Source organism: Acanthaster planci, linkage group LG21 (genome assembly GCF_054643075.1).
Source record: "Acanthaster planci isolate LZ-2023a linkage group LG21, COTS_SCS, whole genome shotgun sequence".
Classification (NCBI taxonomy): Eukaryota; Metazoa; Echinodermata; class Asteroidea; order Valvatida; family Acanthasteridae; genus Acanthaster; species Acanthaster planci.
The window spans coordinates 10,737,725-10,757,233 of NC_141797.1; the positions used below are offsets into that span (position 1 = coordinate 10,737,725).

General features: G+C 40.1%; 2 protein-coding genes across 4 annotated transcripts; both read left to right on the forward strand.

The window, feature by feature from the left end:
- The first annotated feature begins 528 nt into the window (after positions 1 to 528).
- Positions 529 to 3,632, forward strand: LOC110979972 (uncharacterized). The gene is made up of 3 exons (XM_022236195.2): positions 529 to 814; positions 1,292 to 1,516; positions 1,955 to 3,632. The coding sequence occupies exons 1-3, from the start codon at positions 808 to 810 to the stop codon at positions 2,203 to 2,205; spliced, it is 483 nt and encodes a 160-aa protein (XP_022091887.2). The 5' UTR covers positions 529 to 807; the 3' UTR covers positions 2,206 to 3,632.
- Positions 3,633 to 4,945: 1,313 nt separating this feature from the next.
- Positions 4,946 to 19,311, forward strand: LOC110979957 (uncharacterized). 3 transcript variants are annotated; one of them, XM_087130957.1, is made up of 8 exons: positions 4,946 to 5,091; positions 5,411 to 5,804; positions 12,981 to 13,017; positions 13,496 to 13,598; positions 14,693 to 14,836; positions 15,266 to 15,434; positions 15,899 to 16,004; positions 16,240 to 19,311. In XM_087130957.1, the coding sequence occupies exons 2-8, from the start codon at positions 5,412 to 5,414 to the stop codon at positions 16,371 to 16,373; spliced, it is 1,086 nt and encodes a 361-aa protein (XP_086987083.1). In that variant the 5' UTR covers positions 4,946 to 5,091; position 5,411; the 3' UTR covers positions 16,374 to 19,311. The 3 variants fall into 3 exon arrangements, with proteins under 3 accessions (XP_086987083.1, XP_086987084.1, XP_022091858.1); XM_022236166.2 differs by lacking the exon at positions 4,946 to 5,091 and having other exon boundaries at positions 5,374 to 5,804; positions 16,240 to 16,385; positions 16,826 to 19,311; XM_087130958.1 differs by lacking the exon at positions 4,946 to 5,091 and having other exon boundaries at positions 5,310 to 5,804.
- Positions 19,312 to 19,509: the final 198 nt, after the last annotated feature.

Consider the following 19,509-nt stretch of genomic DNA (forward strand, 5'->3'; position numbering starts at 1 on the left):
GAGGCTATTTGGGAAAAGCTACACGCACGCGATAGTCTGTCCTATCAGCGTAGCCATACACGGACTCGCGCGCGCTTTGTTCTCGAAAGACCTTGGCTTTTTGAAATACCGAACTGGCTCATTTTAGACGACCACTGACTACATTTCCGCAGTGCTGACCAAGACCTTGTTCTGTGACGTTGACGATCGATGTGTTAATCCTTTACGTTCTCCGAATAGCTATGATATGAAAAAGGGGTTTTTGAGCTCATGTCTTGTGCGTTGTTTACTAGAGGAAGACATGACCCGAACATTATCCCCTTTTTAATAAACAAAAAAAAACCCACATAATCACGTGGGAAGTGAACTCGCGCATAAGTCTGTCGAGGGAAGTCTTATTTCCTGTTGAAACATACTAGGGTCCCTTCTGGCATAAAAAGGGGAAAACCGTTTGATCTCTGGCTAGTCACGTCGTGCACGTAGCCTCCCTACGTCACGTGCGCACGCAAAGCTGCGATCAGGCGCATTGGTTACAGCGCCCCCAACGCGGAAATGAATAACCACGCCTTGGAATGATCCAGACCGGAACTTTCGAGGTACTTCTGAAATATTTGCCTTGGCTGTTAAACCAGGCACTGATCGTAGGCAGTGAGCCAACTCAGCCCTACATTTTACTGCAGGAACAGACACAAAATACTGCATGACAAGCGATTTGGTGTGATTGTCTGCATCAAAAACCTTTAACCTCGGTGTAGGCTGCTTTGAACGCGACGAATTTGTGACTGATATCTGTACCAAATTCTTGATTTTCCTGACGGAGTTTAAGAAATGGCAGGTGAGTTCATCTGCATTAATTGTTTTGAGAATTTGGGATGTATGTGTTTTAGTGTGTATAAGTCACGACTGGAGACGGGCTTAGCACGTCAGTGATACTTGTTCTTTAAGCGAGTAAACTTACCCCCACTTGTCTCTGAGGAACCGAGCACGCGCGCATGCGGCCTTGATCAAGGCCAAATATACACTGTAGATCGAAGCAGGAACAAACCCCCACTCTATTTATTACACGATGTTCATTTACAAAGAGTGTGCGGTTCAAAAATCTAGCCTAGACTAGCCTGTGAACATCGATCTAAATCTAACGAATAAACGCTTTCAAAAAAATGTCAGATAACCGCGTAGGCCTACATACGGTCTGAAAGAAATGTGCGAAAAAGTTAAAATTGGGCGTCAATCAGGAGAATGAATTCCCGGGTACGGTAAACCCTTCAGCTAGAGCAAGGAGTTATTAATAATGTGACAACCTTTCCATCAGGGAAAATCAAAGTTGCCGAGTCCTCCGGTTCCGATGTGGTACTGGCTTGCATCCAATCATTCGGCGGGATCTTCCCGTCTGATCACGGGTTCCTTCGCCGCGTCGCCTGGGTGGAATCGAAGGATGGCACGGATCCCAACACCTACAGAGCAGGTTACCAAGGAGGAATCTGGCAGGTGGACAAGATTGGCTTCGAGTCAACCAAAGACACCGCCAGCCATCCAGGTTAACAAGATGAAACAATAAACACAGTATCTGCCATTCTGTGTTTTCTCTCATTTCAACTGCGTTTTGTCTCTTTGAGCACATGGGAGTGAATGGGGTAAAAACACAGTCAGACACTTAACATTGAGATTGAGTTTGTAATTCACGTTCATAGGAAGAAGACACTAAGGCATAAGGAAGGTTGGAGCATGTAAAGTAACCTTTACCTGATTTTTTTTGAGCAATGAAGGAAGACATAATCATGTGAATCAATTCTGTTGCATTGGCATTTTGAAGGGCGCAAGACACTTTTTTATAGGCCTATACATGAAGCCTGTGTACACGAGATACCGGAAGCAAGCAGAGAGAGACACTAACTGGCACAATGTACTTCTTAACCTCTTTACCTGTTGAGGTTTCCTTCCTGAAAGCGTCGCTGATTTTTTCCAAACCCTGCAGGTTTGCGTAACAAGTTCGCCTCCATCAAGAGTTCCTTGAGCATTGACTGGACAACCGTACAGTGGGATGACCTGAGGAAGCCACTCTACTCAGCCTTAGCCGCTCGACTCTTTCTGGCTAACATCCCGTCTCCAATCCCTTCCGGCTTACAAGAACAAGCCGCTTACTGGAAGAACCACTACAATACCAGTAGTGGTGCTGGCAGTGAAAGCAAGTTTGTCAATGATGTGAAGACTTTGGAGAATAAATAGAACAGGCTTTGGGATAGAACCAGAGGTTTGAGTCGTCGACCTCTGTCATTTTGCCTCTTATTTTGTATAGACACCTAAAGTTTGCAAAGATTTCACTTCGGGTCAGTGTGGGTATGTTTAACCTCAAATCAGTCATTTCCCTATTAATATTAAAGCGGGTAATATTTTCATTTCAATAGTTTATAGACTGGTGATTTGATAGCCGCGTGATTTTCTCCACATTTGTGAATAAATATTTTGTTTCTTTCTTTTTTTTTTTTTACTGACGGCCAACCACAGTTACCAGCCACTTGTTGGACTAAAAATTAATTATCTCTGTAACAAAGAAAGAAAAAACTTCATCCTAGAATGTTAATGGTTTCGTTATACACGCCCACGTACCACAAATGACAAGCTCCAATTGGATGAACGCTCGGGCAGCGTTTACTTCCGGTTCCAGTGGTTCCATTTTTACGCTATGTGCATTGAAGGCGCGGTATAAAACTGAAGTGACGTCACACGAATGAACCGGATTGGGCGAATTAGTGTGTGCGTCTTAATATCTGAAAGCGACACGTGTTAGCGTAACACCACTGCGGAAAAATGGCCGTCGCAGGATTAATCTATAATGGACCATCTACACAGACTGATCTATTCAATAAAACCCGCCCACTGCGCACGTGCATGGGCTGCAACACGTGCTTCTCTCCACTGCCACGTGTAATGTTTCAGCCGTGCGCGTCATACGCGCTTATGCACGCATGTCGACTAGCATTACTCACGAATTTTGGACCTTAAAATCGCCGTTGAGCGAGGCCTGTAAGTCGGTCTATCGGAAATATTATTGCGTATTGATTTTTATAATGGAGTTGTTTCTTTACGAGTTTCTGGAAATTGAAATTATTCTTACCACTGTGCGAATGTGAAACATCCATTATTTGTTTTATACAAAATCTTCATAAATCCTCTTCTATTCAACTGCAGTGGCGGCGCCAGACCTTGGTGGCTGTGGGTGCAAGTGTAGGGCAAGGCAAACGATCCTTAATATTTCCTAGCTTATGATGCAGAGTCGTAAAACGAAAAGGTTGATCGCCCTGTGGTAATGTGTGACCAAAGTTTTTATGTGCAAACGGCTTTTCACGGTGTGTGCATTTGCACCCACATGACACCACGCAGCGCCGCCACTGTTCAACAGTACTTGTTGCATAGAGCGAATAGTTCAATACAATGGCATGCGATCAAAGATCTACCAATCAGATGACGGGGATTTATGCAGGTATTGAAAGAAAGAGTATGATTATCGAAAGCCATTAACTTTAGTTTTCATGTCAAAATCATGTTTAGTTTTTAAATAATGAGATCGGTTTGGGCCTAGCTTTTAGTTGATAATGTCAAAGAAAAATCAGGAAAGGTGTTGAATAACATTAAGACTGAAAAAATAACTTTAATTCTAATTTGTAAAATTGTTTTCCTCCTTGACTAGTGTGAGTCTGTTGAGGGTTCTTGTGATGTAATTAGAGATATACATTTCGGGTTTATATTTTCTCTTTTGAATTTTTTTCAGTTTAATATAGGCCTAATGCAAAAATGACGCCAAACGTCGAAACTGAGCAAACAATTTTAGCTAGGCCTATACGCACACTTGTCTTTGTGTCTAACAGTTGTGTTTAGGGCCTGGTTTTGCCTCATACCAGTGGCGTATCCAGAGGGCGCAGGTGGCAACTCCGCCTCCCCTCCCCCCCGGACTTTTTAAAATATGTTTTTAAATTTTTTTCCCTTAAATTGAGATTACTTCATAGGTAAGCAGGAAAGAAACAAATCAGTCTGTTTTTTATCAAATAAATAGGCTATAGTTTTCCTCCCCCGTTATCATGTTGATGAGACCGAAAGTGCATTTGCGTTTTGAATTTCCCCCACGTCAAAAGCTGGATACGTTACCTCTTCATACAATTGCTTCCATTCCTACCATTTCTTAATTAATCAACATATGCGCACTGGATTTTGTTCTGAAGTGTACACGTGATTTCACTTTAAAAGGTACACGGTATGCATGAACAGTTACAGAAAGCAACTCCCAGGGACGCATGCGCATGATAAGCCAGTGTTGCTGTCAAAGGGACAGTATATGCCAGGTTCAAATTGGGTCAAACATTCGGTGTCAGCTGAAAAACGATGAAATCTACATTTGACATTTTCCGAAAGTGACCGACTGAGCGCAGCAAAACATGGCCCGGCGGATGCCATGACCTTTTACTCGTTAACATTAATAAACCTTTCACGAGTAAGATTATAGCCTGAAACTGCCGGTGTCTGGCACTGGACACAATTTGCTGGGGTTAGTCCAAATTTCTGGGGGCTACCATCATCATGCAAGATATTTCATCCTGTGAACCCTCAAACTAAAATCTGGTGCCCTGGTAGCATTCATCATATTCTGTCAGTCCATTTTATTCCAGTAGTCATGTTCTATCGTGTTTCATGTGAAGCATGGATCAGTTCCCTTACCGCATTGCACATGACAGGTTTAAACAGGAACTGTAATATGTAAGTACACCGGGTCACGTGGGGATTAGATTGAGGTTAAAGATTACACTGATCTTGTGACTCTGTTGTAACATGTTGTTCCGATTGATACGTGCACCTGTTCCGCTGCATAATAACATGAGGGTCAAGATTTCGTTTGTCAACATTTCATGACACAAGGGAATTTTATGACCTTCCTGAGGCATTTCAAAAGTCCGTTGCCCCAATTGAATTCAACACGGACCGTGGAGTTAAGATGTGCGTGTTTTGTGACGTTTCATCAGTTTACGCAACACTTCTTTTAAAACATCACAGGTTAATAACTTGGGTTCGACAAAGGTGAAATATGACTCTGAAGTTTACTGCGACGTAACTCGCCAGCAGGTATGTTTATTATAATAATTCCTACGTTCTAGGTCTAACCACCTGTATCTTGTAGAAGTTCAGTGTTAACGCCATATACCTGTAGTTCCCATGGCCATGATTACTACATGCGCTGCGCTAGAAGCGACAGCCCCACTTATAAATGTTTCATGCATGTGACAGCAGCTATTGGATCCCAGCCCTGTTTGCTGAGCCAGTACTGCGCATGCCCGCGACGTGATGTTCAGCATAGCCTTGCTACTCCACAGTCATCGCGCTATCGGACGAGCAGCTCGATCCCGTCACATCCCCTCACATCTGTCCAACTTTCCACCGCCAGAATGTCGGAAACGGAACAAAAACCCCAAACGGAGGAGCAACCTCAGGAGGGAGACGCACCGGCTGAGGCCACCGAGGACCAGCCGGCTAAGGAGGAGCAGACGGAAGGGACAGGGGAGGTTGGTGCGGACGGAGAAGCAGCGAAAGAAGAGGGTGGGGCCGAACAAGCAGCGAGTGCAGAGAAAGAGGAATCTAAACCCGCTGTAGCAGCGCAGGAGGCCTCCCCGCCGAGTCTAGAGGCTCCACAAGAAAACCCCTTCTCAGAGGATGATTTGGAACAGATCTTGCAACTGGAGGCTAGTGAAGGGGAGGACAAGGGCTGGGAGAAATCCAAGAAGATCAAGGGGGTAACGGTCTTCAAGAAACCTGAGAAAAATGGCGTGCCACTGATCAAGGTAAGAGTTTGTTGCGCTGAGAAGAGAAACATGCACCCCACCCACTTGCTACGACGATGATGATGGATGCAGACGTCCCGTGACCTTTGACCCGTGCAACAGTCATCACTACTGGAATATTCTAATCCTATACAGTCATTATAGGCCATATTGCATGTCTAGCATTATGCGAGCTAGCGCTGCCCAAAATTATGCGATTATCGAGGCATTGATGCATTATTGCCATCCTTGCCCGACTTGTTTAGAGCGTGCTAGGCCACGCGCACGTACCCGACCCTAAACCTGAGGCTGTCACAGTCTCCACGCTGTACAACTACCTCACTTCGCAAAATTATAATTAAACCGTCTCGGTTCTGATGCGTCCAATAATCCTATACTGTTCTAACTGGTAATGTATACCCGCATTCAACGGGTTGCCGTTCACGGGCCAGTGGTATGGCACGGCATTATCGTTTGTTTTTCCTGGGCTTTACAAAATAATAAACGCTGTGTCATGTGTTTCTGGTGTTACGGGTTTTTTTTTTTTTTTTTTTTGCAGCCGTATATCGAGAGACCTGGTTGGTCTGCTGTGTGCATTTTCGCATTGATCGATTAATGATCAGTCATTTTAGGGACAACGTGAAGGAGAGACATGCTACTTACAATGCAGCATGTTACGGCGTATTATTCATGGCAATATTGGAGTTTAGTATCAATCATTGAGTTTAGGTTTACATTTAAAAAGCAGCCCCTTGGAGGTCAATAGTATCTCACGTGATTTGCTTTATTCGGGATCGATTCAACCATATGTGTTGTGCACGATGGATTGCAACCTTAATTATATGCATATAGTCACATGACAGCCGCAGTCACTAATATTGCACAAGCTGGCTGATTGACTTCCCAGGCCTCTGCATACAGTTAAACTAGAGTGTTTCAACAAAACCCAATTTTTATTTTTATTTTTTGGAGGCTACCAATTGGAAGAATTTCTAGAAATGTTTACTCAATGATATTTATAGATATTAGCAGCCCCTCTGTTTATTTTGCTTTTCCGTACGGATTTTGTTGTTGTCCCCGTTGCTTTTCTGAGAATATTGTTTCCAATTTATATTTCTCTTTTCCTGTAGTTTCGCTTTTGTATTTGCTCATCATTCATTTATATTCACTTGGATGTATGTCACTTTAAATCAGTGTTACTTTATTAGTTTTGAATATGAAAATGGGGGTCCTTTGGGAGTGCTTATTTGTAATTCTTTCTTTCAGTTTGTCCTCTGCAATAATTTGTTCTGTTCATTTCAGTTTAATCTGTTTCTATTTCTAGATCCATTTCTCATTTTCGATCTCTTTTATTTGAGTTTGTTTTAGTTACTTTGTTCGAGTATAAAAAATGATTGTCACCTCATGTTTCAATAAATTTCCATTCCAAAAGTTTCTCTTCCTACACCAGGTTTCACTCATTGCTTGGATCACTTTCGATCTATGTACTGTAACGTTCTCGAATTAATTTTTTGTTTTCATTATCTACCTAATTTGATATGAAATTTTTTCCCCAATTTTTCATATTATTTTAAGTCTAAAAGCATAAGTATCTGAAGACATGCATTTTTCATGATACCTTATTTTCAAGGTTACGTCGAATGAAATGCATACCAAGATGTTATTGTAATTGTATTCATCTTGCTGATTCAGACTTTTACTTTGGGGCTTCAAGAATAATTTTCCTATCCTATGATGCGGTTTTTATAGGGTTGAGATTTCTACGCTGACTGTATATAAAATGCCATATCTGATTGCAATGACCCTTGTTTTGATCATCGAATGATGACATTGTTCTTCAGTCGTTCCATTATGTGCAAAGCAAAATGGTAATTGTCAACCCTGAAGAAACACAATATCGATTAACGGTATTCGATAAACTCAGGACTTAAGCATCAGATTGCAAAATCAATGAAGCCACGTTTCTACTTATGAATGAGCGTATACTGGCGCGAGAGCGCATAGCGTATTATGGGGAGGGTAGGCCTACTTCATTCAAAGTGAAACTAATCTCAGTATTCATGCGTTGATTTTATTTAATATAACAGCAAAGAGCCATCTGCTCCTATGAGCTGTTCCATTATGCTCCAATAACATGTAAACAATTACAAATAAAAAAACTTTAATCCAAAACAATCCACCTAAAAGCATTTTATTTTGTTGATCAGAGCTATACCTACCGTATCTTACCGATTTCTCGTTTTCTTCTGGGGCGAAGTCCAAGTGCGTGGGCAAAATCCTTGATCGAAATCTATCGTGAACTTAGTCTTGGCAGTAAGAACCCTAGATGATGATGTCATAGGCACAATACTTCAACAGGGAAGAAAACGAAAACTAGGGAAAATGCCTAAGGGGAGGAATCCTTTCGATCACGTGACAATTTTTTTTTTGTTCTTGATCTTTTGTTTTCTTTGCCTAAGTTTTTTGTATGTGTGTTTTAATTTATTTATTAAATTTTAGACAGAATGGATCATACAATGTGGAAAGTACACGCATGGTTTACAACACGCACAGCTTAGGACATGATTGAGTGTATTATTAAGTACTGTTACTGGTAGACAAACGTGCCCCAGGATAGCAACTCAATTGCTTTAATTAATTCCTAGATATGAAATCTACAGTTTCATCTAGGGCTGTGTTATTTTGTTCAACCATGCGTGCTGACAGTGCTTTGTTTGCCGTATCTTTCCAGGTCTATACCTGCTACTCTTGAACCGATGATTTAAACACACAACCGCTCCGACCTATTGCCTTGACATTGATATAAATTGGGAAGGTTACCAGAGGGTTTGGAGTGTGGATCCTAGGCCCCTGTGGGAGAATCTTTCTGAAAAGCAAAAATCACGCAGTTTGCGTCAGGTTTTGCATTTTACACTTTCTAATAATAAATATAAATGTGCGTTGACTGTAGACGGAATGTACTAACTTGCATTTACTATTCAGCGACATAGTGTGTGTGTTTTTTCAATTTTTGTCTTCTGCGTAGCTGTATAGATTGAAGTCAACATTTACACAAAACGGATGGAAATAAAATCGATGCTAGCTAGACGAGCTAGCTGAGGCTCGTTTGTTTACGCATGTAATCGGTCGTTTTGTTGTAACCTGTGATCAGGATATTTGTCGACATAGCTGATTTATTCAAGTAATGTCACGGGTTACTTTTCATGGCCAAAACCGTCGGTCACTTCTTTGTATTCAGTATCAATTTACTTTTTTACCATTTACATGGTTGGTTTGAATCAAAATAAATTAATAAACTTGATTCCTTCATTATTTTCTCAAACAAGGGAAACTAACATATCGTGAAGGTTTTGTTCTCTGGGATGGTACTCACGCTTATAGGGGGGCACTTTGTTGGCGACATTTACCTAAGTTTTGGATTTTTTATACATCGTATTGACATCCATTATTATGAACACTGAGGATACTGTAAGTCTATAACACCATATGGTATTTCAAGACGGTACACTTGATAGCACCTGTATACAAGTGCTACTGGGTTTTTTTCCTCCAGAGCATGAATAATTCAGTCTTCCTTCACAGCACGTTTAAGGCATTTTTCAGATACTCGATGACTTATTCACGTTGACCGAAATGCACCGTATAGATCTATGAGTCATATGAAAATGGCATTGCGCCTTTCCAGCGAGAAACCCTGCACATAATGAGATCAGATTGAGTCATAGCGCACAGTCGCCTATGCAGTTTGTATAATTCTTGGCATTCCTCGCACTGGCCGTGTCACCATGACACTATTCGTCATCTCCATAATTGCTACCAATTTGGTTGTTGACGTTTTGAGTGTGCTGTAAATTTCGAAGATCAGTCTAATGCCGATGTCATGTGTTTGCAGCGTGTTCAACAGTTAAAAGACGTACAGAACTAAATATTGGCCGACCAAAGTTTTATTTCTCATCTTAATTTAAATATAACCAAAAGTAACCTTTTTTTCGGGAGAATTCGTAATTAAAAATGGTACTGTGCCCGGTTGTTTGATAGTCTAACTCGTATCAGGAATTGGACAGATTTTGACTTATATTTTATGATGCAGTTTCCACTCTACATGTGAAGGTGGAAATTAGATTTTGACCTTCGAGTTTAGTGACATTTTTCCCTCATTGAATTGATAGGAACATGAAGTTTGAAGAGGAAAATGTTGGAATAACATTTAATTAGGTTTCGTTACAAACTGACAAAATGACCTAAAGACTATCAGGCGTATTCGGGATGTACAATCCTATAATCTTAATGCCGAAGGTAAACGATGATTAGCTTTGTTAGTTTGATCATCCAAACTTTCTTTGACCTGTTCTGTTTTACATTGCAAACAGAAACAACGGTATGTGGTATTCCTTTTTCACCCTGACTTTTTCTTGGATTAAAATTGCATCCTGAGAATCATGAATCATTTTCACAGCAAGATCAATTGATTTGGCACTGACTTTCTACGAAAGTATTCTGTCAGATCGTGAAGGTCTCCTTGCATGATATGCACACAATGGAGTGGTTGATTTTCAATTCTTCGGTAATTAACAAGGCTTTCTTTAGAGAATTCTTGAAGATTGGAGTCCAACTGTTTTCGTTTAGAATGTCTCCTAAGACCCTTTGAGACCTTATGTCAGACCGAATTTATATTCCTAGCGCTGTTCTCTCAGTCCACACAAATGGCGTTTTCATGGAAATATATAAATTTAAAATAGGAACATGTTTCCTGTGCTATTTGAATCCGGAGTTTTCACAACCTGACAAGCACATCTATTGGAAAAAAGTTTCTAAAAAATGTCATTCACGATTATGAAAGTTAATCATCAGTGGGTTTTCTTTCGGGGTTTTGAGCTTTTTGGACGATTTTTAATCAGTTTGTTTCCGCAGCTTTAGCCAATATCGACCACATCACTTGTCCGAACAAACGATGAAACTAAAACAAAATTAGACAAAATAAAACTGAAGTGAACAAACTTGACAAGCAAATAAACATTTTGACACCAACAACGAAACAAAATTACGAAACAAACTCCAAAGCCTTAAACCGTGGCGGCACACGGTAAAACCATGTTAACTTGAAATGCCATCACGGTCCTCCGTCCAAGTTTCTGGACTGTCGATCGATTGCTGTTCGTGATTGAATTACCAGTGATAAATTTGAACCTTCTGTGAATTCACTAGGAATGGGATATCCTGTCTAGTTTGCGGCATATAAAACGATGAGGGGTCACTTTGTGTATGAGATTTTCTCTCGTGGATTGAAAGCATGTCTGAAATGGTGTGCATTTTTCTGCTCTCGAGAGTGTTGATGAATGTTCTTTGTCAACATGTATGAATTCGCTTCATCATTTCACTGCGATTTCTAGATTAGAAATGAAGTGATGTTTGGTGATTGATCGCCTTTCCTGCCATGGAAACTTATTGTAGACGATTTTCCTCTGTATTGCTACCAACGAATGAATCCTTCTGGTCGATGTGGAACACAGTAATCTCATAACAGACCTGAGAACTGGATCACGAGTTAGATTCAATGTCAGCCTCTAAACCGTTCACGGTCCAGAATACTGGATTTTGATTGATCAATGCTCAGTTCTGAATACTAAATTAACAACATATATTGTGTATTTTCTCCACATTTCATATGTAAGCCCCTGAAGTCCGAGTCATCAAGCTGTGCTATCGCTTCATTTGTGCGTCCATCCCTGCGGTTGTGCTGGTTTAATGAATCGCCAAGTTACGGCCTTGATTGCCTCTGAATCATGCGATTCCGTACGAAGTTTGCATAATGCCTTTAGGCTGTGGTAATCATTGGCTTTCAATGCGTTTCGTATGGTAAAATGCCTGTGCATGTATCCTACGTGTAGCGTCACCGCTACGTATCAAAGGTTGCAAGAGGCAAACTACACCAATAAATCATGCATGAGAATTGAATGCATTTAGAGTAAGGTTCTAATTTCACTTTCCTATAAATACAACACCTATAAATAGAACAGGCATGCGCTGTTGCAAGTGCTTTTGTTTAGTGTGTGGATTTAATCCTATTACAGGGATGTCAAACCCTGGACAAAAAGCACTTAGTATGATCAAACCCCAAGAAAAGGTGTGACGGATAATCTATTATTCTTAAGTCCAGTTAATAAAGATTTGTGGTCATATACCACAGAATGATAAACAACATAAGAGTTAAATTAAAATCATAAATCCCAAAATGGATTTAAAACTGAGTATTATGTAAAGTAACCCCACTTAAAAATAATATTGCCTAAACTTGAAATAGGGCGTAAGAAAGTTATGTATCTAACCAGGTGTAAACTAAGAAAAGAATCGACAATTTAAACAAAAGTACAATTCCTGTTATCTGCTTCTTGTTGAACACGATCTTTTGTCGATAGACAGCGCAAAGACCTATTATATTAAAGAAGAACTCCAGATTCAGTTTTGTTGTATGCTCATTTGTATTTATTAGATGATGGTTGAAATAATACACGGGATTTCATTTCAGTTAATATGGAAATAGCCTAAGTGTGATTCATCAAAAACGTAACCTGAGTTACCGAATGCCAGAGTGAGAGGCCGTTTACACTGTACCCATTAACACTCACTTGATCGGAGTCATTCGACCTTGGTCTTGTTGATGATTAAGCACAGCACCGTGACAAAAAACGCATTCCAAGAAGACTGACTCAGGGTCATTATCATTTTTTTCTGATAGTGGGCACTTGTGGAAAAGCTTCCTTGGTAAATACAGTAATCATTAACATTACTGTATGAGAAAAAATGTGTAAACGAATACTGGATTTGGCTATAAAGCTGAAGCCAAAAGCCATCATTTCCCATCCATAAGAAAACATATTAAAAACTCAGAATGAAATATGCCGTAACAACGAAGGGGTATCCGATCCGAAATATTTGTACAGCTGTTGAACAAATACAAAGTCGGTTCGATCAAAGACTGATTATTGATGCGTTGCCGGCTAAAATCTATGGATAATTATAACGAAAAAATGCAGCGATAATGAAAATGAAAATGTGGTGGTTTTTGCAGAAGATATTGCTGATCAACATTGTCGATCGCCGTCAGGGACGGAATGGATGGGGCAGGTGATAGCTTTTGTCTTTGGAAATCAAGTGTCCGTAGGTGAAGCTTGATTCTTTTTCTGTCTCCCTTTTTAGGCATATATGGAATTCAGCGGTATTCCGTGCGATAAAGGTAAGACCATACGAAACATCGACTATACTGGGTTTTTCCCCAGAGACCATTATAACCCGTGTCCGATTTACTTGGCTGCGGCTTTAAATAACACACGAGTTTATGGGAATGGCTGCATTCGCTACCGTATACAAGAGTGTAATTTCAAGCTGTATAGTAGTCGAGTAAATCGGACACGGTCATGGACCTCGCAACTCTCTACCAACTGCGATTTCAGAAACACAGCACCAGCCTCTTTTAGCTTTTAAAGAAGAATCCAATGAGCCTTTGCTGTTTATTAAGTTCTATTTACGACTGCCCTTGTGTAAGGTTCACTCGTTTTGGCTATTATGCTTGTGCTGCTTTCGACCTCAATGCCCAGATAACTTGTCATGCTGTTGAAACAGTCCACATTCCGAACTCCTGCATCAATAACAATTTGAAAGACGAATACTCAAATCCATTGGTTCATTCTGAACATCATTATTTGCTCCCGTAGTTCTTGAGTTTTTCACGGATGCCGAATTAAGGAAGAAATGGAGCCGGAAGACACCAAACTATGAAATCTTAGAGGAGAGGGACGACTTTAAGATTGTCTACACGTGAGTTAAATTTTCTAGGTCCTACAAGGTGCTCCTTATGTCCTTGCTTTTATCTATTGTCATTTAAATGACATTTTGACTAAAGTCGTTTTATCAATCCAGTATGGACAATGTTTTTCGGCTTTACAATTGCCCATTAAAGCTGACTTTAAAACAAATGTACAACCTTGATTGACAGTAATCGAGGTTCTGAAGACTTGTTGCCGTCGATTAATTTCTTTTCAGTACCACAAATAGTTTGTTGTTCCACAAGCGTGGTGCACTGGCCAGAGTTATGTACAGGGAGAAAAACCTTTGAAGCTAAGTGACAAACACCTGTGACGCAAACAGTTCAAAGGTTAATGACGGCTGCTGAAGATGCAGCCTGTCACAGAAAGTAATTGGTTAATAATTACTACCCAGTCTAGACGTGCTTACGTGCATTATCTATGGACTACAACAACACATTGTAGAGCAGATAGTGTGAGTCAACCTAATCCCGTAGCATGTACATAAATAGTACAGATGTCCATTAAACTGAGCTATAATCGACTGTCGAATGTCCCGTGGGAGTCACATGCATGACGCTGTTAGAACATGAAAATAGTGGCACGCGCGGCTCTGAGTGATGGCGGGAACGAGCAGCGCGCGACCTCTGTTGATCATTATCTGCACAACTAATATTCAATTACGCATATGAATAATGCACACCAGGGAAATTGCAACGAGCGCAATGAAAAAAAAGGAGCGCTAATTGTCAAAGGCTGTGACCCGATTTTATGTATTTTGACGAAATGGCCAACCCTTGATGAAAATTGTCAGGTTTATAAGCAAAGGGTGAAATTTCACATCCAACCGCATCTGGCCATCAAAGAGATCCTTGTCTCCTGTTAACACTTGGCAGTGCCTTCCTCTTTAAGACAACCTTTCAGAATTTACAGTTTAAGAGTTGATTATCACGGTGACACCTTCAAGGTTCATTCCAATGAAATCTATATACACGACGTTTGTGGCTTAAAAGGACACTATTTCCAGATTAAAAAGCACAGATTACAGGTCTAAATACTGTCAATACCAAATGTCAACATTTTCTTCAACATTTTCACTTTCCTCAGCGTGATCAAAATGCCGATGGCCTGTGACGACCGAGATATCGTGCAGTGTATGCAGGTCCGCTCGGACGAGGAACAGAAGCGCCACGTGATCTTATACAAGAGCTGCAATCATCCTAACAAGCCACCAGGCAAAGGCCCTATCAGGTATGACCCTTGGGTTAAATGGGAGACTATGAGACGCTTGGTAGCGACAAACGTGTCCTTTTTACCAGTTCTGATCATGCGTGCGTTGCTTTGAGCATGCGTGCGTAATTCTGAGTATGTGCAATAACTCGAAAAAGGACTGGTATGTCTGCTGCCACCAGCGTCTCAAAGTCTCCCATTATATCAAGTTACCCTCAAAACAAGACTACTTATACACCTGCGGCATCGCCCTCAATTTGTTGGCATTACAGGTTACAAAAGTGGAAAATGTAAACCGAAACAAATAAGTCTGTGAAACAAATGCGTTTTGCAGGACGTTTAAATTTGTCATTGGATGCATTTTAGGAAAGTGCTCCCAAGTATTTGTTTCAGTGTCTCATCTATATCATGGAGGTAGAATGACCAGTCAACTTTGACATTACATTTCAGAGCCGATGTTGGGATCATGGGATTGGTTATTCGGCCAAAAGATGGCGATGAAACGTCAACGAAAGTCACGTGGCTTAGCCAGATTGGTCTTAAGGGCTGGGCTTTGAAGATGATTGTCAGCAGAGTCACAGTGGGATATCCGGTCTCGCTTTGTGACGACTTGCAACAGGTAGGTTAGTTGGTTGACTGTGGTGACCGGCCACTTGAATTGGCCAGCTGGTCTTATCGGTTGACCGGCTGGCAGGTTTGCTGGAAGCTTGGCAGGTTGCCAACTGTGAATGCATGGTTGACAAGCTTGCAGGTTGTTTGGTTAATTTAATGCCTGCTTGCTGGGCTCGCTGGTTAACGTAAACTTGCTGACTCTATGATCAGTACCTGATTTGCCAGTTGATGTTTAACTAGATTAGTAAATGAATAGCTATTTTGCCGGTTAGTTAACTGCTTTTGTGGCTTGCCATTGAGTGTTTTGTTTATGTGGATCGTGCTTACCAATTACTGTCGCGCTTCAAACTCTTCAGCCCTGCTTCCCCGTTGTTGTTGTTTTTTCGGTGCTCAACGATTTTTAAACTTGCTAGACATGCATGGAAATACAGGAGCAAATCATTGTCGGCCTTTTTTACCAACATTTTTCAGTACTGGAAGAAGACTACAGCTCCGAAGGAACCAGAGAAGAAGGAAGAGAATGAAACGCCAAAGGAGGAGAAGACAGACGAAAACGCCGAGCCGAAGCAAGAGGAAGGTTTGTGTCATGATGGAGGATGCATGTAATAGGCCTAAGGTTTCGGACCAGGCAAAGTGTCTTGCGGTTTCCTTCAGTTTTCAGGTCAGCCACAAGAAATGTTGAAGCGACTGACAAAAGCTAACGAGACTACCTCTGTAAAATGTCATTGTCCTAGTATGTGAGCGTGCCGTCTTAGTATCAGGTTCGACAGCTATCCTAAAGAGCCATACCGTTTTGTCCATTGTTTCAACAGGTAAAACGGAAGAAGCCGCAGGAGATGCACCAGTTGAAAACAACGTTGCTGCACCAGTCACGGCAGATGATGAAGACATCCCTGCCGCCGACGAAGAAGAGAAGGGAGAAGAGAAGGCAGGAGAAGAGGCGTAGACTGTTAGATAGGTACAACCAGATATGATAGTATAAGGGGGCTAGGATTTAGACAGGAAACATGTGAAATATCCCTTTATTGGATTGATTTTGCCATCGCTCCAATGAATTTTAAAAACCCACAACTCCACGTTTTTTTTTCATCAGTTCTTTGACTGTCCGAGCGTAGTGCATAGTCACGGTGGGTCTGTAGAACTTTTAACACGAACTTTGTGATGATCCTATTGGTTCTCGTCAAAGACTGGTTCCCTTTAGATTAGATAAATAACTTCATAAAATGAATTACCCTGCAGTGTAGCACACCGGTTCGGATTACTTTCAGCTGCCTTACAAACGTTGTGATACCATTTAGCTTTACCTGTTGCACGATTATTGCAGACGAAGTCCGCCCAAAGGTGTATACCTAAATGAAAGGTTTGACTAGTAGCTGGTTTTGTTTTTCGTTGTGGCAGTAGTGGAGTTCTGAAAATGTTTACGCATGACAACCTTTCAAGAAAGGATTGATTCTTGGTTACGAGGCTGAGATTGGAGCCCGGTATCCCAATAGCGTAACCGTTGATAGTGGAGAATATAACTGAAAGGTCACATAAAGAGGTTACAGCATGAGGTGACATCCACAGGGCAAAGTTCGTCAAGATGGAGGGCACAGTGTACTTTTTTTCTGTACAAGTTCAAATTGGCAGATAATATATATGTATTAAATAAAGAAAAATTAAGCATTACTGTTTCCGCGACTAGTAGTATCTAAGTGATATTGTTGACTGTATAAAATAGTACAAAGTAGCTGTTCCGGTAGAATGTATTACAATAACGCAGAATTTGCATACTTTTTGCAAGTTAAAAATTCGATGTTATTCCTAATACAATGTGGTGGCCTTTATTTTCAATGAAATAAATATTACACTGAAAAAAAAGATATTGAAACGTCGTTGAACGTGGCTTTACTGTACAATTCGTATTATACAGTGTTGTTATTCAATGCATGTGTAGTTGGTGTTTAAAAATATTACTCTCGGATGTATAAAATTAGGCCTACAGTAAATGTGCCCCTCTATTTGTGTGAGTGTATGAAAAGGACATTTGTTTAAGCTCCAAATCCTGTACGCTAATTGAAAACCAGCTTGACTCCTCTTTACGTGTCATTGTATAAAAAATCTATGACGTATAGTGTTGTAAAATAAAAAAATAAGATGTCGTGAAATATACCAGAAATATCATCTATTCGTTATAAAGTAGAAATTGCTTCATTCGTGTAGTTTAATCTCAACGGTCTGTGCCTGTGTTGAATACTATTGGGGCCTATTGGTGAAAGCCGCCTTACATGGTTTTATTAAGGGAAGTATATATTATACCAAGACTTTAAACGCAGAGTAAAATGTCCAGGGTTTTCCGTTCAAATGCTGTTTGGCATATTTTAGATTTATTTTTTAAAAAATAATTTATTCTGGTTATTTTGACAAATCCTCTAGCTGAATCTGAGTGTTTTCCTTTGGTAGTCATTCACTCCAACTGGATGTGTAGAATTCAAACTGTTTGTGCGTTAAACGTGTTACTTCATGAATGCCTTGATGCAGGTTCTAATAAGAAATTTATGTCTTAGTTTCCGGCCATTTCGACACATACGGTACAAAAAGTCAATACCGTTTCATCATGTTAGGTCTGTCGTTATTTACTAACTGACAATAGGCCTTTTAGGGGAAAAACAACAGAAATAGAACCTGGAAGTAGATTTGTCCGACACATACTCTACAGTATTTGGTTTTCTTCTAGCTGTTATAATTCGTCTAAAAGGTACTAAATGTAGTATTGAAGGTATTAAAAGATAACAAGAAATTACATTTGATTACATGTATCTGGTTAGTGAGTCCTTCTAGGGAAACATTATATCATTGGAACAATACCAGACACCCATATGATGTTTATGAGGACCTACAACAAAGCTAGTTTACACAACACATCCGGGGATTCGCACTGGTCAGTCACTCTAAATAATACCCCATAATATAGGTGAGATATAGATGCTAGAAAATACGAATAAACGTTTAAAATTTGTACAATCTGAAGGGTGCTGCCGAGAAACACGACTGAACAGTGGTTTGTAATTGAAATATTGTATATTATTTGTTCATTTTTTGCATGTTTATCACTCTATAGATTTTATAAAGAATGTTAAAATGAACAAAGTATTCACCAATAATAGACCTACTTGTACAATATTTGCTATTTATTTTATGGTACATTTATCGGTTGAATTATACATGTATTTGAGACACTCATTCTTATATCATCCGTGAAGAAAACAGAATCGAGCATGTCTCTCCTAAAAATTAACTTTGAAACCTACGGTAACGACGCAATTCTGTACAAAGTTAAGATTTGCAGGAAACTGTCATTTGACAAACAATGTATCAATGGATTGTAGCTTTAATATTAAAGCCCACTTGTTTTCTATACCACAAAAATTAAGGACATTTTGTAGACAAGACACAGGACATGATAATAGTCGTTTTGCCATTTTGAATCGACGTCAGTGAGGTTGAAATAGTTTAACATGACGTCACCTGTAGTAAAATGTACATGAAGTCTGTTTCACATGGAGTTATTACACAAGGCTTGTTTCAACGCGATTTGTGAAAGTCCAGACTTCGAAACGAGTCATCTTTGACAAATGTATTGTGTCCAAGGTAATTCTAGAAAAATTCAAAATTAATTTCAGTTGTTCTTTGGTTACAAAATTTGTGCAGTATTTTGCCTGTTATCTTCATGCTTCCATGATTATTTCATGCATCTTTTGAGTATATTTTTATGCTTTTTCAATGATCTCTTTTTACATACATTCCTTAGTCATTACTTTGGAAACATAGATTGCTGATAAATTTGCATCACCATGAGTACATCCCAATATAGTGGACAATATAAAAGCACGTGTATTAATAAATACCAGTTTCCAGGAGTTACATTTTTTTTTATTTGCAGCGGGAAAAAACTGTATGGGACATTTAACACTGGCAGTGGGCCAGCTCGGTATTCAAACTACGCATGCCTAAACTGAAGCGTATCAGAGGTTATTCAGAAAGAGAAGGTGCGCGACTATGGCGTGAAGTCTTAACTTCTCGCGAGACCGACAACAAATACC

What these genes read in the sequence shown, in the direction of transcription:
- LOC110979972 (XM_022236195.2), top strand. An exon ending in AGACACCGCCAGCCATCCAG is followed by an intron (nt 1,517 to 1,954) that starts GTTAACAAGATG and finishes CAAACCCTGCAG; the next exon opens with GTTTGCGTAACAAGTTCGCC.
- LOC110979957 (XM_087130957.1), top strand. Translation starts at nt 5,412, where the DNA reads ATGTCGGAAACGGAACAAAAACCCCAAACGGAGGAGCAACCTCAGGAG. An exon ending in TTTGTGACGACTTGCAACAG is followed by an intron (nt 15,435 to 15,898) that starts GTAGGTTAGTTG and finishes AACATTTTTCAG; the next exon opens with TACTGGAAGAAGACTACAGC. An exon ending in CGAGCCGAAGCAAGAGGAAG is followed by an intron (nt 16,005 to 16,239) that starts GTTTGTGTCATG and finishes TTGTTTCAACAG; the next exon opens with GTAAAACGGAAGAAGCCGCA.